The sequence below is a fragment of the Physcomitrium patens genome, chromosome 13 (assembly GCF_059467195.1).
Source record: "Physcomitrium patens ecotype Gransden chromosome 13, ASM5946719v1, whole genome shotgun sequence".
Classification (NCBI taxonomy): domain Eukaryota; kingdom Viridiplantae; phylum Streptophyta; class Bryopsida; order Funariales; family Funariaceae; genus Physcomitrium; species Physcomitrium patens.
The window spans coordinates 12,044,574-12,070,093 of NC_143422.1; the positions used below are offsets into that span (position 1 = coordinate 12,044,574).

The 25,520-nt window shown below is 28.0% G+C and overlaps 2 protein-coding genes across 3 annotated transcripts; both read right to left on the minus strand.

The window, feature by feature from the left end:
- Positions 1-368: 368 nt before the first annotated feature.
- On the minus strand, positions 369-6,072 carry LOC112290659 (uncharacterized). 2 transcript variants are annotated; one of them, XM_024537190.3, is made up of 9 exons: positions 5,700-6,072; positions 4,009-4,971; positions 3,058-3,097; positions 2,801-2,966; positions 2,402-2,489; positions 2,006-2,088; positions 1,473-1,678; positions 1,155-1,219; positions 369-875 (listed from the first exon to the last, which is right to left on the minus strand). In XM_024537190.3, the coding sequence occupies exons 2-9, from the start codon at positions 4,210-4,212 to the stop codon at positions 762-764; spliced, it is 966 nt and encodes a 321-aa protein (XP_024392958.1). In that variant the 5' UTR covers positions 4,213-4,971; positions 5,700-6,072; the 3' UTR covers positions 369-761. The 2 variants fall into 2 exon arrangements, with proteins under 2 accessions (XP_024392958.1, XP_024392957.1); XM_024537189.3 differs by having other exon boundaries at positions 4,009-5,009; positions 5,700-6,071.
- On the minus strand, positions 5,793-7,285 carry LOC149987965 (uncharacterized). The gene is made up of 5 exons (XM_090255082.1): positions 7,187-7,285; positions 6,947-7,010; positions 6,588-6,712; positions 6,361-6,442; positions 5,793-5,929 (listed from the first exon to the last, which is right to left on the minus strand). The coding sequence occupies exons 1-5, from the start codon at positions 7,283-7,285 to the stop codon at positions 5,913-5,915; spliced, it is 387 nt and encodes a 128-aa protein (XP_090111208.1). The 3' UTR covers positions 5,793-5,912.
- Between the last annotated feature and the right edge of the window lie 18,235 nt (positions 7,286-25,520).

The window sequence follows — 25,520 nt, forward strand, 5'->3', positions numbered from 1 at the left end:
GTTTGATTCCTTCGATGTTTGTTCACCTCAGCTTCTGCACCTAGTCCCCACTTTTGAACTCGCCCGAGCGTGCAGAACAGGAGATCTGATCTTCTGCTAGATCGCCCATGTGTGTAAACGCTGCGGTTTCCATGAGGTTCAGGTTGCAACAAACTGTAGCCTACCGTCGACGAATTCCAGAAACAATCTTAAGGGTCCTCATATGCACGGAAGGTACCTAGGACCTGCGAAGGCTCAGGCGTACCAACTCAGCTGGACACCAAGTCGCATTCCAGGCACATTGTGGTGACAGGCAACACAAAGAAATGACGCATATGAATAGTCCCCTATGTTACAGAATCGGCGAATCGGAGGAACCCACACTAGAATTCGAAGGCATAACATCTCTTCACGCTGGGGAGTCACATTATGAGCAACGTCTCGAACCTTCTAGAAGATAGAATGGTAAAGGAGACATACTAACTACAAACGTTTTAGTTCCGCTTGCCACCAAATAATGACTCTATGTCCCGTCTATAACGTTATCCACTCGCATCCGCCACTTAATACTACATTGAATGCAAATTTCCCTCTCCTGAAATAAGTATACCTTAAACATACGTGGATTCCTGTTCTAAAATGATGTGAGGGATGAGCAATTATGATCTACGAAAAATACGTCTGCAACTAACCGTTTGTTGCCTCATAAAATTCATGAAGCCTTTTAGGTAGTAACCTCCTGATCTAAATTAGTAGCCAGTTCAGGTGCAGGCATGCGTTGATCATGCAGCAGAAGCTGCCCGGTTTTCTTCAATATCTCTCGCTAAATTAGTGGACAATTCAGGTGCAGGTGTCCGTTTACCGTGCAGCAGATAATGCCTGATTTCCTCCAATATCTGATGTCAAAAATATGTCAAGCTTCACAAAATGCGATATCAAGTGCACGAGAAAACCAGATTTGAAGTCTCAGTTGAACAAAGGTAACAAAAGTCATATATAACAATGGTTCCAACAATACTACCTCTGAAGTTCTTTTGAGTATCGAAAAAAGTTGGTAGTTGGTAATATTAACGAAGCAGCAAGAACATACAACAGGGAGTTGGGCAGGAGAGCTTCGAGAAAGATAATAAGCCGATCCCAAATGCAATTCAAAGATGTCTCCAAATATTTCTTACCTGAACTACAATTGCCTCTACTGTTGGCTCATGTTCTTCTGTCGATTGGAGGCTTTTCGCCAATTCTGCAGCAGATTCTCAAACTTAGGACAAAACTCAGAAATACAGATTCTGTGTGTACAAAATAGAATACAGAGAAGCTGATACCTGTTTCATATCACCTAATATGACACAGGTATCATTAAAATGAAAATTCAAAAGACTTACAAGTTGCATAGGGCACTGTAGACTACTATTCACAAAGTTCGACAAAACAGACGATGAACATGTAACACTCCAGACAGCAAATAAAGAGGCACTGACAAAGCGATGTTATACCTTCAAAGCATAACCTACAATGAGCCTTTGAGTACTGTGCCTTCCTTTCTTTCATCAAGGTTGACAATTTTAAGAGAACACTCTCAAAATCTGCACAACCGTCACCCAAGAGTGGACGCGACCCAGTCCCGACAGCAGTTACCCGTTTTGCCAAAACCTTTACTGGGACGTCCAACCAAACAGTAATGCCATTGCCCAAATATTCCCTACATATTCCAAAAAAAGCCAAACATCAGGACCAAACTACATGAAAAACTTGGTAGATATCATGTCTCCATAATTTAAGTAGTCTTACACTATGATATCCGTAGGACAAAGCTGTATGAATCAGGCTCCACTTGGTCAAATATTCAATTATTAACATTCTGGGATTAGGGTTTAAAGTTTAGAGTTGCTAATAAAGTTACAGTAAGGCAAACCTTTGCAAATGAAAGTTGAACACTTTTCAATAAAACCTACGACACCTCACCATGAAAGTAGAATAGATTTATTTTTTTATTTTTCAAAAGTAAAAAGAAAAATAGTAAAAATACCAGTTAGCGTCGTAAATTACAGCACCACCACCAGTGGCAACCACCAAGTCCTTCTTTTCACAGAGTTTCCGTAGAGCATCAGACTGCACGCGAGGAATTACAGCAACAACTCATTAGTCAGCACATTTCAGTCTTTTTTTTTTATGACCAAGACACTTTTCCCTTGATCTTTCAGGACAGCTGGCCCTTGAATCACAAATAATAAAAGACGTCCTCCACCAGTTTACCAACACAATGGATCACGGATCATACTTCTCAAACGAATTACACTTAAACATGTGTTGCAGATAAGCAAATTACAAGCCGAGAGCGTGATATTGTGAAGTTTGCACGAATAATCCATGCGTCAACCAACTCATATAAAAATACTCACATAAGAGTTCGAATAAGATATACCTCAGTCTTCCTGAATTGAGTCTCGCCCTTCAGGCGAAAGATTTCCTTTACAGCAAGACCACCTTCAATCTTTTCGATCTCGTCGTCACTGCACCGCAGCAAGAACCAACATAATTTATCAGACAAACATGAAGTTCCATATAGACCGTTTCCTAATTCTTTCACCAGCCTATTTGTTACTGAGACAGATACGCGTTTTAAAGCGGCCTTACTATAGAAAACAAAGTTTGTCTAGCTGTCTAACAAGAACTGCATCGATGAAAGTAACATACGAAACTCACTTGATATCCTATACGAGCAGATTAACTTATCGTTTCAAGAGAGTAATGACAATTGCTTGACACGCTATTCGATAATTAAAGATGTATCCTCAACAACTAAAATGACAATTCCATATACCTGTCACGATACTTGTAGCCAAGGGCATCAGCCAGAATCTTCCCAACGGTCGACTTTCCACAACCCATCATCCCAACCAGGAAGATATTCTTATTATTATTCAACCGAGCCACTTCCTGACCCAAATCTGTTAAACGCGCCTCGAATTCTGACAAGGATACAGAACCTGCACGAGAAGGTTCGTTCATATGAAGACCATGCAAATATGAAAGTGGACAATATCCTCAGAGGAAAAAGGCAAAAGTAGATTAATTTACCAGGAGTTTCTTTCTCCAAGTTGTAGACTTTGAACGCAGCCTGCAATTTAACAGCACAATCTCATTAACAAGTTTAATAATCGTAATTATCTAATCTGTAGATCAGACAGAGTCTTTAAGGACTCGTACTTGTAGATCTATACGCTCAGCGAATTTCCACTGGGAAGAAGGATTTACAAACTGAAGAAGTAAATCTTGCAGGATTCAAAAAAAAACCCCAAGTCTAGTTTAACCATTAGCGATGTGCTGTCACACATTGTACAACTATTCTGACGAACGCTGGAGTATATAACAAAAACATAAGTAATTAATTAGGTGAATTCAGCACTAAGCTGCACTGAGTGACAACATACACGAGTTCAATACTTCTGATGTGAGATCCTCCCATGATTCAAGCTTGATTGTGTACAGATTAGCATTGTGCAAATGTTGCGACATAATCTTTAAGGTGATTTCGCTAATGAAAATTGCATTGGCACTGACGAACTTGTTTACCTGTTTCAGAACCTAAAAGATTCAACATGATTGAGTTCTGTGCACATTCAACATCTCTTATGCGTTACCTCTACACTCTAAATTTGAGACCGAGTTGATCATGTATCCCAAGGCAAATGCGATTCAGTAATTCAATTTCCCGCTCCCACTATAAAACGGCAACTGAGTATGTACGTTCGTGATCAAATACAATGTAGCGTGCACTGTTTCACTCGATTCAGGTGAAGATCCTATCCTAGACAAGACAGTCGATGGGCATTCCTACCTATATGTTAGTATCCCGGTACAACTTATCCTCTACAATGCTTACAACAGAGTATCAAGGCAAAACACTACCGTCTCCTCAAATCTTCTAAGACATGTCCAACGAGGAGGCGAAATCACATTACCGACTCGACAGGTTCATTTTCAAACAAATATATCCTTCCATACACCATTCATGGTAGCGCGCATTACCCAGCCTGTCTTAGGTTGATCCGAAATTTGCAGTGAAAGCGGGCGCCCGCTGCTAGACTTTAAAGATACACCTGGAAAAATCTGCTTTCCTCTTCGAACAGATTTCCATGATAGCATCGACGTATCTTTCAGCGCATGATTGGAATTCGAGACACCGTAAGACGTCCTGGGTAACGTAACACTGTGCCCGACTTGCATTGCCATTTCTGCCTACACTCAATGTGTCTCCCACAGCCGCTTGCCTCCAAATCTTCCCACCACTCCCTCCACTATATCCCTAAAGTCTACACAAACACAAATACGAACACCAAATCCTCTGCCATGCCAATCTCTGGTAATCTTTCCCAATCCTCCGCTTCGCGATTATCACTCCCACCTTCAAACAACCCAAAATTCTCCAATAACCAAACCAGTCTCAACGGTGTCCTTCCCTGAACTCAATCCCCCACGAAATTCCAGTGAGACGCCACAAGCCCCAACCTCCCGCAGCAGCTCCTCGCTCAATTTCGGCGAATGCTCTACGACCCAAAACCCAGAGCAGGGCCACGAGGAGTCAAAAAAGGAAAGCAAGTTATGTGAGGGAAAGATACGCGTTGAAAAACATGAAAAAGAGGCTCAGCAGAGGGACTCGTGGTGGGTTTTGTCAGCGAGGGGACGTAAAGATGAGCCGCGAAAGGCTGAAACTATTTCCCGGGAAAGAAACTTTCAGGAATGCTTGATAGGGGTGATTTCATTTCTGGGGACTCCCTGCTCTTGTGTTGCCATTTCGCCATGGTCCTCGTTGGAGAGCTGGGCGACTTAGATGAGACAACGGTTGCTGGTCAAATGACCTCCAAGAAGGACACGGTGACTTGGTCCTTGAAGTGCTGCCGTGCGTGACTCTTGTGCACGGCTGAGGCGTGGTTGGCACTTTTAGCGGTTGGATCTCCAAAATTGAAAGTTCGCCCATTGAAGACTCTGAAACTGCAGTTGGATGGAGACATCATGCTTCCAGTTTTGGCCTCCAATTTGCGAAAAGAAAAGTACAATGAAGGCATGTAAGATGGTTTCTTCGGGCCCAGAAGATGGGGACGTGTTCATAGTTTAAACAAGGTTTTTGTCAGTAGCTCGAATCGTATATGGTACAGTAAAATCCTTCATTAACTGTGTTCAACTAAATGCTTCCCTAGCGGGACCTTTTTTTTCACTCTTTTTGAAGTAATACATTCAACTCACAAATATTCTCGCTACAATTCTTTGAGTTGCACAATCAATTTCCACTAGTAACAGTCATCCACCATATTATGATCACAATAATTATTTCTTCACTTAAAGTTACTGCAAAAAGTTTCAGCGGTGCAGTTGATTTTTGCATCGATGTTAGTGACCTTTAGTAGTTGATCACCGTGAAAGATACTTCTTACAAGAAGTCAATATGGAGGCGCAGGCTTTACAAGAGAAGTATTTTTTTGTTGACTTCCGGAAATGTAAATGAAATTCAAAATCTAAGACGGGGTTGAGAGAAAGCAAATAGGAAGGAGGTCTCCATCTGCAGGAGAAAACGCGTGCTATGAACTGCAGAACATGTTCACGTGGAAGCGGAGGCATGAACCTAGAATTCCACAATCTAATGCGGCTCACTCTCGAAATCACATTTCTTGGCCTTGCGTTCTTCAAGGAAAACAAGAATAGAGAATAACACAAATTCTTACCAGTCGAGATTTGCTTCGTGGACAAACAATGGATCGGCATTAGAGCCGTAAATCAAGATCTGGGAGCCGACTGATTCCGGTGACCTTTGCTCTGGGAGCAGCAAGACTTACGGCAGATGGAGCGCGGACATTGAAGCGGAAAGTGGGGACAAAGTACGAATTGACCACAAACAATCGAAAGGTAAGGATTTTTTGGGAAGTGGAAGAAGGCTGCTATGAAATGAATCCATCTGCAGAATAACAATGAGCGCACAAACAGAACCAATAAAATCAATCTGTGAACACAAGCCCAGGTACTCATCAGGAGTAAGACATGTAGTTTCATACTTCATCGCATGACATCGATCTCAACCACCAATTTCTTTAACTTCTAACGACTCACATGGGCACGATCTCTTTCAAAAATTCAATTTATACTTGTTGCGAGGATAAGGTTTTCTTCCATGCCGCCCTTGAAGCCCTAAGCCGGAAATCCACAAAAATCTGCTCTCAACTGCCCCTTCAATCTTTCCCGACAAATCACATCCATTCCACTACTATCCTAAGAAAAGGAAGAATCCACATGTCATGCCAAGAGTGGTATCATGGTGCCACAGAAGCATTTCAAATTGCAATCCTAATTTACGCGAAGGGGCATTTTCAATTCAAGTGACCAAATTACCTTGATTTTGGAGAACCCTAAGTTTCGGTTCTGAACGTCGTCGCATGTAATGCAGTCCAAAAGTATTTACATTCTCAATTTCCTGTTATCCAGCCTTCCACAGTTAGAGCCTATAGTCACGATTGTTGAATGAGCCAATTTAGCTCCATGGATACTTTTCAGAGGCTGTGCGGATCAGTGGAGAACAAACAAAAAATCAGCGATTGGTGCAAGTTTTGAGAAAAAACTTGTTTTCTCGTGTGCCACCCCCGCAGCTTTTGTTCCAAAAACTCCTTGCATGTCCAGCAATTAGGACGAAGAACTTGTGATCCCTTCAAAACTTGCTCCAAGACCAACAAACTTGTCCGCACATCTGATATAATTCATAGCGGATTTACAAAGCACACTGTACCTCTTCAGTGAACAATACAAACTGTCACCGTAAGTTCGTCTGCTGTGTTCAACACTTCCACCAAAAATCACCATTCTCAAGCTTCAATTCATCGAAGACAGCTCAAATTCAAAACTGTTTTTCGGATGCATTGTTCACCCTTCAGTAACAAAGAGCTAGTCTGATAAAGTTTGGTTGCAAGCCCTGTCAAAATACCTTCACCAGACTTGCAATATGGATGCAATTCAGCACTGAGGAAGGGGCATCGCTCCAGATATGACTGCAAAGCGGGTAAACACAACAATCTGATACAAGACTTGAACTACATGTCGCTGAATAGAAAGCGTTTATATATCATATCTCGGTAAACTTGCACAAGAGCAATTTGTTTTCACTTTTTCCTGGGATTATTTCATCCTGCTGAGGGATTTGGCTTTATCGCTAAGGTTGACGTACCAAATCCCTCTGGAGAATTCTGTTTGGGAAAAGTACGGGTCTCAACAACTGAGAAGTATTCCTTACAATGCCTACTAGTGGTTTGTAGGAAAAGAGCATTTTGTATAAAAAAAGATCATCCATCTTTGTTTAGTAAATCATGAACAATATAAAGGGGTCTTTGTACTTAGAAGTCCACAAAAACTTCACCAAGTTTTCTTGTTTGGTGAAAAAGAGTTTTTTTTTTTTTTTTTTTTTTTTTTTTTTTTATAAATAAATTTTGGCTACAAGATATAATATAAAGTCAAAAGAGACCATGAAATGAAATAAATTATTTTTTATTATAAGTTTTAGTATGTAACTTTATATATTGATATTAGTAATTATAAAAAAAATAAGAACTTTGATTTCTTATTTTTTGATGTTGTTTTCATGAAATAAAATAAAATAAAATAAAACATTTTTTAATACAACTTTTCAAATTTTTCTAAAACTACATCTTGACATGAATCTAACAAAAATTCTAAGAGACAATACTATTTGTGCCATATAGAAAAATAATACATTCTACTTCATACATACATACTTGGCAAAAATAAGGCTAGTTATACTTCTTTTACTTGCATACTATATTATTAATGTAGCTCTATTTATGAAGATATATCTCAATTATTACTAATTTGATCATAAAGTCTTATAATAACAATAAAATAACTTCTATAAACTTGTTAGTGTCTTTTAGATGTCTCTTTATATTGAGAGAAAAATCCACTTTTTGATAGAATTTTGTTAAAAGATAGTGTCAAATACCTCATATGTTAATGCATTAAACAAAGAGTCTAGATGATTAGTGTAGCAAAACCTTTTAATCTTCTATATAATAATCATTTTAAACTAGCTAAAATTAAATTAAAATTAGAATAAAAAATGAAATTAATACATAATAATTAATAGATATTACAATTCTTTGATTACCTTCTAAAATATGACCATCTTTTAATTCAAGTATCTTCTTTTGAAGCATGTTTTTCAATCTCCATAATGATTATCTTTATTATTATATTTTTTGTTCTTACTATAGTCTATTGTGAGTAAAGATAATTATATAATATAAACAATTAAAATTATACTTGATATTTTTTTTATTTTTTTATTGATAATAGCATATCTTTAGATATTACAATATCATATAAAGACACAATTGTTGGACTCTATCAATATGATATACTAGGGCAATTTAGTTCTATATATATATATATATATATATATATATATATATAGTATGATCTTCCATCTCAACTACTATCTAAATATTATATTTGGAAGTAATTAGCAAAATCAATTATTATTTGTATATTTTATAATTAAAATAAGAAGATATTTAGAGAAACTTATTTACTAAAATAATATTCTATAACCATCTACAATAATTGTAAAAGTCAAATTCTTCTAATATTTTTATTGATACTTATATTCTCTAAAATATTTCTAAATATTTTTTACAACACATTATGCTATATTATTGATTCTTAGATACTAATAAGATGTGGTTCTATAATGAATATATAGTTATTTTTATAAGATCTACAATTCTTTTAAAAAAATTCTACCTTGATTTATTAAAATCTAATTTATTATACCAAATTAATTTAATAAAATAATTAAAATATATTGTTTATTCATTAAAATTATTTAATAATATAAAAATTAAATTTTCTTAAAAAATGTTTAATCATCACTTATATATATTAGTATATAGCATAATAAGTATACCAATATATACTTATTATGCTTTATACTAATATATTGCAAAATCTAATTCTATTATTATTTCAAACTTAAATTAAATAATAATCTTAAAAATACGTATATAAATGTCTTTAAAAAATAATATTCTATAATTTTTAAATTTTAATTAAAATAATTATCTAATTTTATATGATAATATATATTAATATTAATTTATGCTAAATTAAAAAATATTATTTAAAAAAAATATTATTTCAAAAAATTATTATTTTAAAAAAGTATTATTTTAAAAAATATTATTTAAAAAAAATATTATTTCAAAAAACCATTATTTTAAAAAAAATATTATTTTTAAAAAGTATTATTTTAAAAAGTATTATTTTAAAAAAGTATTATTTTAAAAAGTATTATTTTAAAAAAGTATTATTTTTAAAAAGTATTATTTTTAAAAAGTATTATTTTTAAAAAGTATTATTTTTAAAAAGTATTATTTTAAAAAAATATTATTTTGAAAAATTATTATTTTGAAAAAGTATTATTTTGAAAAAATATTATTTTTCGAAATTATTATTTAAAAAAAATATTATTTTGAAAAAGTATTATTTTAAAAAAATATTATTTTGAAAAAGTATTATTTTTTAAAAATATTATTTTGAAAAAGTATTATTTTTTAAAAATATTATTTTTTAAAAATATTATTTTGAAAAAGTATTATTTTTTAAAAATATTATTTTGAAAAAGTATTATTTTTTAAAAATATTATTATTAAAAAGTATTATTTTTAAAAATTAATATTCTAAAAAAATATTATTATTAAAAAGTATTATTTTTAAAAAATATTATTTAAAAAAATTATTTTCTTTTAAATGTGCTACATTTTTTTTTATATTAATATAGTCTTGGCATAAAAATATCTTTTAAACTTCAATTTTATGAAATTTTTAAATTTAAATTTTATGATTATTAATATTTTATTATACTTGGTTTGTTGTTAAATCATGTATGTCTCTATTTGTCAAGGACAAGAATCCAATAAAAGCAAATAACTAATTGAGACTTTTTTCAAAGAAATATGACAAATTAGAAGTAAAGAAACATGCATATTAGAAAGAAATTAGAATGGCTATTGCCAAAAGATAAGAAAATTAAAGACTCTTGAATTTAGACTAGAGTAAGAAAAGAGTTGACAAAAATGAAGAAGGCTTCACTTTTGCACCTATATATACTATCTACCTAGGAGCTACGTGGCAACATTTTATAAGACCTCCAATATGTGTTCACTTTGCAAGCCACATATCTTAACTCACAAGGCAAGTTCTTTATGTGTGCACCATATAGTTAGCTTGTTCCACAAGCTATCTACACATATGACATGTGATTAACTTGTTGACCAAGTTTTTAATCCAAAAGTCAATTATAAACACATGTAAAGTCAAAACTATGGTTATGAAGCTTCTAAAAAGATTCTTTAGAAGGTATTATAAAATTAATCTTTTTTTATCTATTTTTACCTACTTCTATCTAATCGTATAGATAATTATTAGAGTAAGTATGTATGTCTATGACATTACTCTTCGTTTTAGAAATAAGTTCCATAAGGCACCATTATTACATGTTTTAAACACAATTTGTCGCATGTTTGTTCTCTTTAAAGATGGTTGACAAGTGCTCTCAGCCATCAATAATGTCTTATATTAGGGTAGGAATACCACCCTGTTATTTGATCGTTGTTGAGGCCTTCATAACTTCCTTCAAAGAAAATATTTGGAACATCATGAAGAGTTATCCTATTTTTAATAAAATCACCAAACATTGGAAGTTTCTTCCAAGGTCATGATACCAAACATGTTGTATCTCACCATCTATTTGAGGAAGAACATGTTGTTCTTGAGAATCTTCATTTCAATTACGTCATCTTAAAGGTTAAGACAATCGCAATGTTTCATTTGACAAGTCAACATATGATAGCTCTTGAGTTGAATTTGCTGATTGTTAGTTTTCCATCTTTTAAGTGCTACAATATATACAAAAGCTGTAAACAAGGATAGAAGATAGAATATTATCTTTTCTTGATCTTTTGTCTTTTATAAAAAAGATTTGCTACTCCTTATATAAATTTTGATGGATGTTGTTGATAAAAAACATTCATCTTCTTTTTTATATTTACAAGATTCTTTACTAGCTCCCATATGTATTTACTAATATTATATTTGTACCAATGAATAAGATATTTCAACTTATTTTGGTATCATTTTGAGTCTAAGACTTCTTCCACCTCAAATTCTCCATTATTCTCTCCTTCTATAGGAAGAGGTGGTACTTGTTTTTTTCTTGGAATGTTTATTATTTTGTATAATTTAAAAAGAGATATGTAGAATATGAGATGGATATTCATAGACTCTAAAAGATATAATTAATAAGCAATAGAATTGATTTATTTAGTATTAAGAAAAGATTTAAGCTTATAATAGTCTAATTTAATACAAAGACAAGTAGTCTTGATATTTCAACAAAGTAGCCATACCTTGTTACCTACATTGAATTGTGGTTGTTTTTTGCAAAGACATCTCTATTTATATTTTTTGTTCTTGAGCTTTTTTTAATTATGCCTTTATTGTTGCATATAGCTTTGACAAAGAATTTGTTAAATCTTTCATTGAAGAATTATTAGTACTTAAAAAATCAAAAGCATCAAATCAGAGATGATAACCATAATTAGTAAAAAAAGATGTTTGGTGAGTAGAAGAGTATATCGTTGTTTTGTTATCATTTAGATACTATGTGAAAATAATGCACATATATATTTAATATATAATTTATTATACAATGTATTTAAAGTTAAATTATTAGATTTTAGTTGATTATAAAATATGATTAGATTACTACTTTGAAGTAGTTAGTTTAAAAAGGCTATTATTGAAGTTAATTTTTTATTAAAAATAATTTTTATATATTTAGAAATATCTTTATTAGACATTGGTGACTCTTGAAATCTTATTTGTTTTTTTTATTTCGTATTTAAGACACATATTATATAAAATTTATTAAAAAAAAGATTAAAGAAGATTTTTTTTATAAAAAAATATATTTAAGCCAATCACATGGATGAATGGAGATAGATGATAAAAATCTCCATTCTTATTGGCCAAAATTCATGCCCAATGGACTTTAAAGAGACTACCCAAGGCCTTATTAGTAATTAGGATTACTCTTTCAAGGGAATTTGATCATAAGAAGCTAAGATCAAGAAGTTTAGGATTTTGGCTATGGTTTTTGTGTAAATTTTATCATATAATATTTATTATAAAACAAGGAGAGGGTCTTGAGGAGAAAATAAGACATTTATTAGATGTACAAGATTTCAGCTGTATATTCTCTATTATAGTTGGATAAACTTATTTTTTAATAAACTATCTTATTTGACAACCATATTTCTTATTTTGTGGTTGTATTTTTTCTTTGGACAATGTTGAATAGTATGCTTAGATTCTCCACAATACAAGTATAATTCTTTGTGATAACAACAAGCTATTTCTTGCTCAGTAAGAAATTTGAAACGTATTGCATTAATTTATATATTTTCTTTTTTTGAATGTATTTATAGAAAAGACGTTGGTATTGCCATTGAATTATAGTAACATTGAAGCATAATTATGCAACTCTTAGATCAAAATTTAAAAAGTAGATTGTCACATTTTATAGCAAAGACAATTATTTGATTCAATGTTTGAGGATCATGTACAGTGATTCAAAAATTGTTTCAATGATGACATATTTTGGAAAGAATTTACTAAAATTTATGGTTTATATAGAAAATAAAGCATTCTTTTATAGCTACTAAATGAATCTAGATTGAAAAGAATCCATTAAGTAATTGTGGAACTATGACCAATTTAATTTGGAATAGTATTGATTTTTTTTTTTTTTTTTTTTTTTTTTTTTGAATGTGGTATCCAATTACATATTAGTACTTTGTAGGACCTTCTTTGGCCTTGATAATTTCTTCCAACCTTCTAAGCATACTCTCTATTAATTTTTGGCATAGAATTATTTCAATATTATTTCATTTCACAACTATTCTTTCCTATAATTTCTAAACTTCTTTTGATTTTATCTTTTAGGTGTTGAGCTGGCATTTGAGGTGCTTCTAATGATGTTTAATGGGATTAAGATTAAGGGATTGAGGAGGCCAATCCATTACTTTAATTCCATGATGATCATATGATTTCCATACTAGTTTTGAGTTATGCTTGAGATTGTTACCTTACTGAAAAATCATCACTTTTTTAAAAATATTAGATTTTTTAATGCTAGGTAGTAAGTTTTTTCCAAGAATTTTGATAAATTGCTTGGCATCTATCCTCTCCTCAACTTCTACCATCACCCCAACTCTATTCTATTCCATACAATCCCATATCATTATATTTTGACTTCCATGCTTAACTGTATTTTGGATCTTCTTGTCAAGGAAGGATTAATTATTTTATTTTTACACCTATTTTTTTCCATCTGATCCAAATTTGTTGATTTTCATCTCATCTGACGAAATAATCTTCTTTCAATCCTCTATAATTTATTCTTTATACTTTATAGCAAAATTCAAGTGTTATTTTTGATGGCGAATAGATAGTAGTGGCTTTTTTTCCTTCACCATGGCTTTCATATTCTATTTCTTGAGAACATTTTAAATGATTTAGGTTGAGATAGGATTACTGATAATATTGTTAAGGTTTTTAGTAATCTCAAGAACATTTTTAGCCTTCCTAGTGTTGATTTGGCAAATAATTGTCCTTTCATCTATTATAGTGAGTTTCTTTGGTCTACCTAAATTAAATTTTTTTCTATTAAAAGTAGTATTTTTTGCTTGCTTAGAAATAATAGCTTTATACATCCAAGTTTAGAAGCAATTTGGCCTTAAGATTTTTGAGAATGAAGAAGAATAAAGGTAATGTTGGCTCAAAGAGAGAAAAAAATGGATCTCATAGTTGTTCAAGGAATTATCAAGGATACAAGAATTTTATAAAGAAATATATTAAAATCAAAGACAAAGAATAAGTTTGATAGCAAAAGTGGTTCCAAAGACTTATATTTATATTATAATAAAGGTTATAGAAGTCTATGGTACTTTGTATGAATATTTTTAAAAGTCTAAAGAGGCTTCTAAAAGCCTATGGAACTTTTTAAAAGATTTTAGAAGATTTTACAAGTATCTAGAAGGTTCTAAATATTTGTAAAAGATTCTAGAAGGTCCTAAAATGTGGTAATTTAGAATATGTCAATATCAAGAATTGTAATTAAGAATGATATTTTTATGGCTATTAATAAGTATTAATGATGTCGTTAGATTAATAATAATATTATCATAGTAAATTTGATAATGATAAAATGCTATAATGTTGAATAATTGATAGAATCCAAAAACTAGACACCAATATCAAAAGATCATTTCAATACTACTCCAAATTAGATTAGTCATAGCATTGCAATTACTTAATGGATTCTTTTCAAGTTGGGCTCATTTGATAGTTTTAAAGAAGAATTTTATTTGCTATACAAATCACATGTCATTATTTATTACAATTCATTTATAATACACTATTCTTTTCAAAATTTTTCAATATTAAAATAGTTTTTTGAGTCATTGTAATTTGAGCATCATTTTTTTTTTTATCTTGTATTATAATGTATAGAAAAATTGGCTAACAAGTACAGCATCATCTTTTTTGATATCACTTGAAAATTATCAAAATTGTGAAGTATATAATATTATTGATTGATTGCCTTCTAGTAAAATATGAATCTTGTTAGTTGCAATACAAATTGCATCATTTTTTCTACATATGGATCAAAATTTTACCAAAAATATCTCCAAATTATCCAAAATTGGATCTTGTTGTTCAAAAAAAGATAAAAATCATGATAATACTGAATCTAAAAGAAATATAACAATAAATTTAATTTACAATCTTAGAATTGGATAGCTTTGGGATTGAAGTTCAATCACAACTTATATTTGATTGATAAATTCTCAAAATTTGGATCTTTTGCCATCAAACTTCTTAGGTAGTATAATCCTTGGTTTTCTAATATTAGAAGAATATTCTATTATAAAAGAAGGAATAGGATTTGATACAGATGTTGAAGAAACTTGAATCATCTTTATATATTTGCTCCTTGCCATTCTTATTATTTCTTGTATTAATAAATTCAATTGATTCATTGCAAGTATTAACTCCTCCAATTGTTCTTGCATTTGTGCCATTGCACTCTTTATTTCAAGAAGTTGTACTATGTTAATACTTAAAAAAAAGAGGATGTCTAATATTGCTCAAGGCAAATAGAAGAGAGGGCTTAAAAACAAAGAAAATAATAAAGACAATATCAATTTAGAAGAGAATAATCTTAAACTTCTAATACACTTATGTCTTGTGAAGAAAAAGACATAATCTATTTTTAATTAAGAAAAGACAAAGCTCTGATATTATAAGTATATTCTTATTAATCTATCAAGGATAAAAACCTAATGAAAGAAAATAACCAAGTGAGACTTTTTTCAAAGAAATATGAAAAAATTAAAGTAAAAAAACATATATATTAGAAAAAAACTACAATAGCTATTGCCAAAAAACAAGAAAATTAAAAAATTTTGAATCTAAACTTCAATAAGAAAGGATTTGATAAGAGTAAAGAAGACTTTATTCTTATCTCTATATATACTAGCTATTTAGGAGCTATGTGGCAATATTCTATAGGACCTCCAATATGTATTGACTTTACAAGCCATATGTTTTAATTTGCAAGGCAAGTTTTCTATGTGTATGCCAGATAGTTAGCTTGTTTTGTAAGCTACCTCCATGTATGAAACGTGGCTAACTTGTTGACCAAATTTCTAACCTAAAAGTCAACTATAAACACGTATAAAGTCAAAAATATATTTATAAAGTTTTAAAAAAGATTTTCTAGAATATATCATAAAATTAATCTATTTTTATTTGCTTTTATTTACTTCTATCTAATCATATAGGTAATTACTAAAATAATTATGTATGTCTATCACACTATTTATATCATAATAAATGCTAATATCTTTCTTCTTTGATAATATAAAATAATATGTTATTATAAATATTTTTAAAATTCTTAGGTTATTTTAATAAAAAAATTATTAATTTTATAATTATTTTTTGATTAATTAAAGCATAATAATATATGCCACTCTAAAATTTTTACTTTATATTTTCTTGTATACTATCTAATTTATATAAGATATTTTTAATTTAAATATAGATTTTTAGAAAAATTATTTGCATCCAAATTTAAAATCTTGGATCTAAGTACAGCCTTAAGGTCATACTCTTATAACACAAAACTTCACCTTATAAGGTTTTAAATAAACTTATTAATTTTTAAATCCATATAAAATTTTTATAATTTTCGAAATACTCAAATATATTTTATTCTAAATAATAAAATTTTAAAATACTTTGATAATTTTTGTTTTTAATTATTTTTAATTTTTTTAATATATATTTGATTTATAATTTTTAAGTATTAATGATAGTTTGCATTTAAAAAAATAAATGGTACCTTTTTATAATTGCTATAAAATATTAAATATTATAAATGTTTTTTTTACTTATTATATTTTATAATTTTTTATATATATCTAAATATTTTTATTTAATAAATTTCTTGATATTATTTTTATAAAATAATTATTTAATAATATTTTATGGCTTTGATAGTCATCTAATGATGCAACTACAAATATTTTGTTTATACAATTTTTAACATTTTACCATTTATGATGATACATTGATTGCTGTTATTTTTGTTGCTTAATTATTTATCCTAAAGATAGATATGCTATATAATAAATCTATACGGTAATAAAAATAATCATTATAAGTATTTTTTATTTTTTATTTTTAGATTTTTTTGATATAAAGAATATCTATTTTAAAAAAAATTAATATATTTTTATAATAAATTATATTTAGAATAATTATGCAACCATGTTGTATTTACAAAAATTTCTATGACTAATTTCTACTCATTTGTATTAGGATCTTTTGTTACATATTTTATATCACTTATTATCAAAGATAAGAACTTCATGAAAGTAAATGACAAAGTGAGATTTTTTTCAAAGATAGATGAAAAAATAGAAATAATTAAATATGCATATTAAAAAAAAAACTTAAATGGCTATTACCAAAAGATAAAAAACTAAAGACCTTTAGAACTAGAATAGAAGTAAGAAAGGAATTAATAAGAGTGAAAAAGGCTTCATTCTTGCTTCTATATATACTATCTATTTAGGACTTATGTGGCGACATTCTATAGGATCTTTGATATGTGTCCAATTTGCAAGACACATGTCTTAATTTGCAAATCAAGTTTCTTATATGTGTGCCACATTATTAACTTGTACCACATGTTATCGACATGTGTAATACATGGCTAACTTGTAGGCCAAGTGTTTAGCCTATTAATCATCTATAGTCACATATCAAGGTGAAATTGCATCTATAAAGCTTCTAAAAAGCTATTCTATAAGATATTATCAAATTAATCTATTTTTATCTATTTCTATTTATTTATATTATGTAGATTATTATTAGAATAAATATGTATGTTTGTGATAATACCTTCCCATCTAAAGATGAATTCTATGAAGAATAATGATCACATGTTGAAGAAGTTCAAGATATGGTGAATTATATTTGTCACAAACTCTATTCTTTATTTCCTTCAAAATAATTGTTACAGATATACTATACAAAAGACCAAACAAGAAGTTAAATAAAATATTTTCAACAAGAAAGCTAGCAAGAATTTGATTAAATCAAATGAGTATAAGATCAAGATCAGGAGAGATGAGCTAAAGCTCCAAAAATTAAGTTATTGAGACTGAAAATCTTTTTAACTCCAACTCTAATATATACTAGGCATTACAAGGTTTTTCAAGAAGTTTTCATATTGATTGAAGATGAAGCAATCTTAGGAAGCTTCTTGAAAAGTTCTCATGTTATTTGAAGGTAAAGCAATCTTAGGAAGCTTTTTGGACAACTTCCTTAATTCTCTTAGAATATTTTATAATCTATTGAAATATTTTTAAAATATTTTAGGAATATTTTAAGAATATTTTATTAGAATATCTTTAAAATCTTTTAAAATATTATATTAAATATTTCAAAAATCTTTTAAAACTTCTTCAAATTTGATAGAATATTTTAAAAATATTTTAAAAATCTTCTTATTGAATGTTTGTAATATTATTTTTCTTTCTAATTTTAAATTCTATAAGAAGCATTGGTTTTGTATATGCAATAGAATGACTAAAGTTCAAGCATTATTTTTAAATTTTCTTGTTTGAGTTCACTTTAGTGTGGATATTTTTTCTCTTGAGAAGGTCCAACTTCATCTTGAGCATGATCTTTCAAAGGTTGCAAAAGCTAGAATGATTAATTTAGTAGCACTAATAAAAAAGACTCCAACTTTGGCTCTATTTTAAGTTTTATGATTTAAAAACTCTCTAAAAACTCTCCAACTCAACATATTGGATAATAAATTAGATATACTAAACTCTAAGATTGTTGTGAGCAATACTTACTCTCTTCTTTATACTTTTAAAATTCTAGTAGTAGCTTTATAGAGAAGTCATTTTGAAATAGATTTAGATTTTTGAAGATAGCATCAATGAAACTCTTGTATCTTTTTGTGGCATGTTAATTAGATTTTTTGCTAGTTCTCATATATGTTGTTGTAATGTAATATGGCTAATTAATGAAAGAAAAAAATATATATTATGAATTATCTAATTTAAAATATTATAGAAAATTATCTTATAAATATAAATAATAGTAAAAAAGATAGTAAAATTAAAAGGTACTAATGCTACTTTTTTTACAAAATAGGCTTCTATTTAGTTTGTAGAACCATTAATAAGATAAAATAAAATATATTAAATAATTAAATAATATAAGCATGTATAGAAAGAAGTTAGGAATATATTTTAATGAAATTTACCTCAAGAAGTCAAGAATTGATACTCCAAGAAGACTAGTTGTCAACCTAGGTCAAAATCAGACCCTAAGATACAAAACTGCACACCTATCATGATTCTAAGGTTTGTTTGTAGATTAAAGAGTGAAATTTGAGAGCAAACTTAAAAAGAGATTTTTAGGCATTGATTTTATGTCATTTGGATTATTATTGAGATTTTGAAGGATTTTCAAAGTTTATATTGTTTTTGGTGGAATTAGGATTTGAAAAATAAAAACATATATACAAATTTGAGGGTTTCTTAAGTTCTGTGCTGTGTGTATAAGTGAAATTCGGATAAGATATTGGTGCACTAGTTATAAATGTGTATGCAAAATTTTAGGTCAATCAAATAATTAGATTGAAGTTTATGAAGGTTTTTATAAATTGAGGTCTTAGAATTTGGAGTTTGAGGATTAGTGAGTGTTTCTAAGATCTTTAACAATTTTTTAATTGGATTGAAGTAATTTTTTTAATCTATATACTAGACTTGATTTTTTACGTATTAGTGAAATTTAAGAGAAATTTAATAATTTAAAAAAGAGATATTGGTGCTAAAAGTTTAACATTCGAGTTAGAATAGGAGGTTGCCTAATACTTGATTAGATTATCTTACATTTCTTTCAATTAGTATATGTGATCGATTTTATCTTTTTTGTGCTTTTTTCTAATTAAGACATTAAAAAATATACAAATTTTGAGTTAATATCAATGATTTGATCATTAGTTGTTGAGATTCTAGTTTGCTATAGGATTTTATTAGAGTTTGGTTTAGGACTTAGTTTAGGATTTGGTTTAGAACTTATTTAGGATTTTTTTAGGATTTAGGATTTTATTAGTATTTGCATTAGAATTTTAAATAGGATTTTATTAAGATTCAATTAAGATTTTAATTGGAATTTCAATTAGGATTTGATTTAAGATTTGATAAATATTTAATTAGAGCTCTAATTAGGATTATATTAAGATTTTTATTTTTAATATTTTTTTAGTATTCTTTGTATTCTTTTTGTGACTTCTTTTAAATTTATTTAAATAGGTTAATATTTGATTAAATTTATTAAGAATCATTTGAAGTTTATTTAAGGCTCTTTTAGATATAGTAGAATTGTTGTTGTATTTTACTTATCTTCTATAATAAGGTGCTTGGTACATTCTCAAGCAAGAATACATATAATAAAACAATATTTATTGATATTGTAGTGGTACCAATAAATAAAATACTCTAACTTGCTTCTTCTTTTTCAAGAGTCAAAGATCTTTTTCACGTCATATTCTACATGATTATCTATTTCAATGCAAAGCATTGATGGTTGTATTCTTTCTAAAATAGTTGATTTTAAATAAACCTCTAAAAAAGAAATATGAGAGATTGAATGTACATTCAATGAAGCTTATAAATGAAGCTTTAAAGTTGACTAGAGCTAAAACATTTATTTTAGAAGATCTTCAACTACTAGAATTTTCATCTTTTGATGTATTTAACAAATCAAGCTTTGGATAATAACTATAATTAATATAAAATGGTGTTTGTTATGTCAAATCATATAAAATATTATTATAAGTAAATTTTATTGAAAATAAATACAAGGTCCAATCATCTTATTGATAATTGATGATACATCATAAATACTACTTCAAAACTTGATTAATTTATTCTGTTTAACCATCAATTTGAAAGTAGAAGGAAGAAAAAAATTTAATATCTACCTTCAATATCTTCAATAAAGATTTTCAAAACTTTGATATAAACTAAGGTCCTTGATAAAAAATGATGTCCATAGCTAGGCCATGATATTGATATATTTTATCAAAAAAGAACCTTATCATTTCTTTTTTGAAAATTATTTTTTTGCATGGGACAAAATATACCATCTTTGTAAGTTGATCCATCACAATATAGATAGCACTAAACATAAATGATGGTGGCAGATTAATGATGAAATCCATTGATATTGAAGATCATAGATGCTTTGAAATTGGCAATGGTTGTAGAAGCCCGTAAGGATGATATTAAGAATTCTTGGATCTTCAACAAATGTCACACAAGAAGACAAAATCTTTCCTAGTCTTTCATATTTGAAGCCACTGCAAATCTTGAAAAATAATTTTTAATATTTTATTAAATAAAAAATATCTTGTAGCTAAAAAATCATGACAAGATTGAAGAACATGAAGTCCCAATAATTTTTTTGGAATATATAAAAAAATCTTCAAAATATAAAAGATCTTCTATAAAGTAAAACTTGTCATTGTAAAAGTATTACTTGATATTACAAATTAATGAATCTTTAGTTGATATTGTACAAATTCATTTAAAAAAACTTGAATCAATAGATGTAACTATAGAAGTAGCACAAAGTTAAAATTATTTTGGCTTCAAAAAAAACAATATATTATTAATCAAATATTACTTTTCTGATTTTTAGAGCAAAATGTGATCTCTTTAATAAAGCATTTGATAGTCTTTGCTACATCTTTGGTCAATATATAATCACAAATCAAAATAAAATAATGACATATTTTAATAAATTTGGCGACAATTCAAAATTCAAGCTAATATAAAATATTCTAAATTTTTTTAATTTATATATATAATTATATGATGTGTAGTGTCTTTTAACAAGTAATTCCATTCTTGGAAAAAATCTACAATTTCTATAAGATCTTTATCATGAATCTTATAATTGATCTATATAATTGAAAAGTTTTTAGAATTAGAACTTTTTATTGTTTTTCTTAAATGATAGTATGTCTCTTAATACAAAGTTAGAAGCATTAGTCTCCAAATAGAAGGCCTTTATGAAATCTAGGTGCATTGAAATTAGAGTTGTAGTAAAAGTTACCTTCAAATCTTAAAAAGTCCTTTTGTGCTTGAGGTCTTTATCTTAATTTATCTTTAAATGTCAACCAAGTAAAAGTAGTAGAAATATGGGGATAATTTTTGATAAATATTTAATAAAAATTAGCAAATACAAAGAAATATTATACATTCCATATTCTCTTTGAAGTTTCTCACCTTGTTATAGCTTGAACTTTCTTTGGATCCATTAATAGGCCTTCATTGAAAATAATATATCTAAAAAATTCTAATTTTAGCTAATAGAATACATATTTTTTAATTTAACATATAATCTTATATCTTTTAATTTTTATAAGACTAATCTCACATATTCTTCACATTCTTAATGAGACTTGGAGTAGATTAAGATATCATCAAGATAACAAATAACTAACTTATCTATGAATTATCAATAAACATCATTTATTAAATATTGGAATATAGCTAGAGCATTTATCAATCCAAAAGGCATGGCATTATATTCAAAATATCTATATCTTGTCTAAAATTTTGTCTTCCATTCAATTTCTTCTTTGATCTCTATTAAATTATATGCTCAATAGAAATTTATTTTGATATAGATTTTGGCTTAACTAAGTTATTCCAAAAGCCCTAATATCAATAATAATGGATATTAATTCTTCACCATTGTTTTATTGATGCTACAATAATCAACAGACATTTACAAAGATCCATTTTTTTTTTTTGTAAAAAATATAGGTATATTTGTTAGAGATTTGAAATGCCAAATAAAATTATTTACAAGTTTTTTGTTAATAAAATCCTTCAATTTTAAAAGCTCATTCTATAATAGATTGTAGATTGGGCCAAATGGTGGTTGAGTCCCTTGAAGATTGATAGCACAATCATATAATTGATGCTCAAATAATATATTGATTTAATAACTTTATTTATTTTTGAGTATTAAAGATTAATTATTAAGATAAATATCTATATTTTTCTTATATCTATATTTAATACTTATAAAAAATTATAAATATTATTTAGCAGTTAAAAGAAGCATGAAAAAGAATCTCATGTCTCTTTAATTATTGATATAAAAAATAGGATTTATGATTTATTTATATTAATTTTATTATTATAAAAAATTATAAAGGTATAAAATATAGATTTTTTTTTATTAATATTATAAAAATATTATAAGAAATTTTAAAATATATTTAGAATTTATTTAGAATTTTTTAGGAATTTTTAGAACGAGTTTCAAGACTTTGGTAAAAATGAGTTTTATCACTTTGGAAGCCATTATGAAGAAATGGAGCAAGATTTATAGACAACTCAAGGTTCTTAGCCTAAAAAGGTATTTTTAAATACCATGATGAATTCAAAAATACAAAAATATTAATTCTATTAGTAGAAAATAAGAAGATTAGAAACTAATGTGTAGACCTTATAAAAAGAAAGGTGCATAAGTTCCATATGGATTATAGGACCTTGAATGTAGTTAGGAAGATAAATCTAAGGCCTCATGGCCTCTCTTAGACATCCATATACACTACATATGAGCCTTGGTTTATCTCAAATCCTTGATCTATGAATAAATTATCCTTGAGGTAAAATATTTTTACTTAATTTTTTTTTTTATTATTTTTTTGTTTTTAAACTTTCATAACTTACTCATAGTAATTCGGATTTATATGTTTCTTATACCATTGAAAAGATAAAAAATTAAATTCTTAAAAATATATTTTTAAATTTTTATTTTTTAATTTTTATAGGATAAAAATTTAACAAATAAATTGTAATCAAGTTTTGAATAGTGTAGTTGCTTGATTTCATTTAATTCATTTTTTTAATATTTTTTCTTCTTTTTTTCTTACTATTTGCTTCTTTTACTTCATACTATCAATTATAAGCAACTGTTAATTTAGATTATCTTATAATTTGGATTGAGGGATTAAATTTAGTTTTAGAGATGGTGTTCTAATATTACCAAATACTATTTTGCTATTATGGCCTTCAAATGATATTTGTAGCAATACATTCTCATAAATAATATTACTTGAAGTTAAAGGTTGACTATCTATTATTTCTATATATATATATATATATTTTGACTTTTATATTAAAAGAATTTCATGAAGTTTGAAAAGAATTTCATCTAAAAAATAATAAGATGCTTTTAAATCTAATAAGGCATTTATTTGAATTTTTTATAGACAAAAAAATTAAAGTATAATAAAACAATGAGTAGGTTGGGTATAGAGAGAGTTATCTTGATGAAATTAAGGTATTGGAATGTCCAACCACACTGTCTCTATTGTAATTGGGCCTCTTTATTTTTTTGAATGATTGCACTCTTAGTCTTAGTTGTATATTATTCCTTCAAAAAATTCTTAGATTTGCAGCCTTCTTCACTATAATACAAGCATAGGCCATATTCAAATTAATGTTTTTTTTTATACTATAAGAAGTTTGAACCATACTACATTAATTTGTATATTGTTAAATCCAAAGTATAGATATATTTGTTGAAGCCGTAGAGTAAAAATTTTCAGTACTTTGTTTTGTCAAAGTCTACAAGAGTTGATCTTAAAAATATTAAAATAATCAATTATTATACTTTATAGCTTAGTTAATAGCTTCTTTGAATATTTAAAGATTAGATAATGATAATAATAGATTTTTTAATAAAGAATATGAATCTTAAATATTTTTTTTTTAATATACTCTTGTGTCACTTAAAAAGATTATAAAATCACTCAAAGATGGTAATGTATTAAATTAGAATTACTTTTGCCAAAGATAATGAGACTAAAAAGTCTTGAAACAAGACTAAAAACAAGAAAGGGACCAATAAGAGCAAAGAAGGCTTTACTCTTACTATTATCAATGTCTTATATATTATTTAATGAAGAGCTTCATTCTTGCTATTATTAATGCCTTATATACTATCTAATGATGAGCTACATAATGATATTCTTTAGAACCTCTTACATATTTTGACTTTACAAGATATATGTATTAACTTATAAAATAAGTTTTTTATATGTATGTTATATAGTTAGCTTGTTCTTCAAGCTATCAATACATGTGCTACATGATTAATTTGGTAACCAAGTTTCTAATTATTAATAAACTATAAATACATATAAAAATAATACCACATCTATAAAGCTTTTAGAAAGCTTTTTTAAAAGATATTATAAAATTAATCTACTTTTATTTATTTCTATTTAAATATATAAATAATTATTGGAATAAATATATATAATCATGATATTACATCTCTTTTTAGGAATGAATTCTACAACAAGTAGTTATCATCTTTCATAAAAATTACTATTTTTTTATCTTGATTTTAATAGATGTTGATAAAAAACTTTAATTCTCTTTATTGTATTTGTAAGATTTTTTGCTGATTCCTATGTATATCCACTAATATCATATCTATACCAATGAATAAGATATTCCAATCTATTTTGGTAGTGCTTTGAATCTAAGACCTCTTCTATCTCAAACTTTTATAAGATGAAGTGGCATTTATCTTCTTTGTAAGATATTTATTATCTTATATGGCTTAGGAAGAGTCACGTAGAATATAGAATACATCTTCACAGATTCCAATAGATATAATCAATAAATAATAGGATTGATTTATTTACAAATAGAAAATAGTTTAAGCCAATAATAATTTAATTTGTCATAAGACAGCTAATCTTGATATTACGACAAAATAACCATAACTTGTTGCCA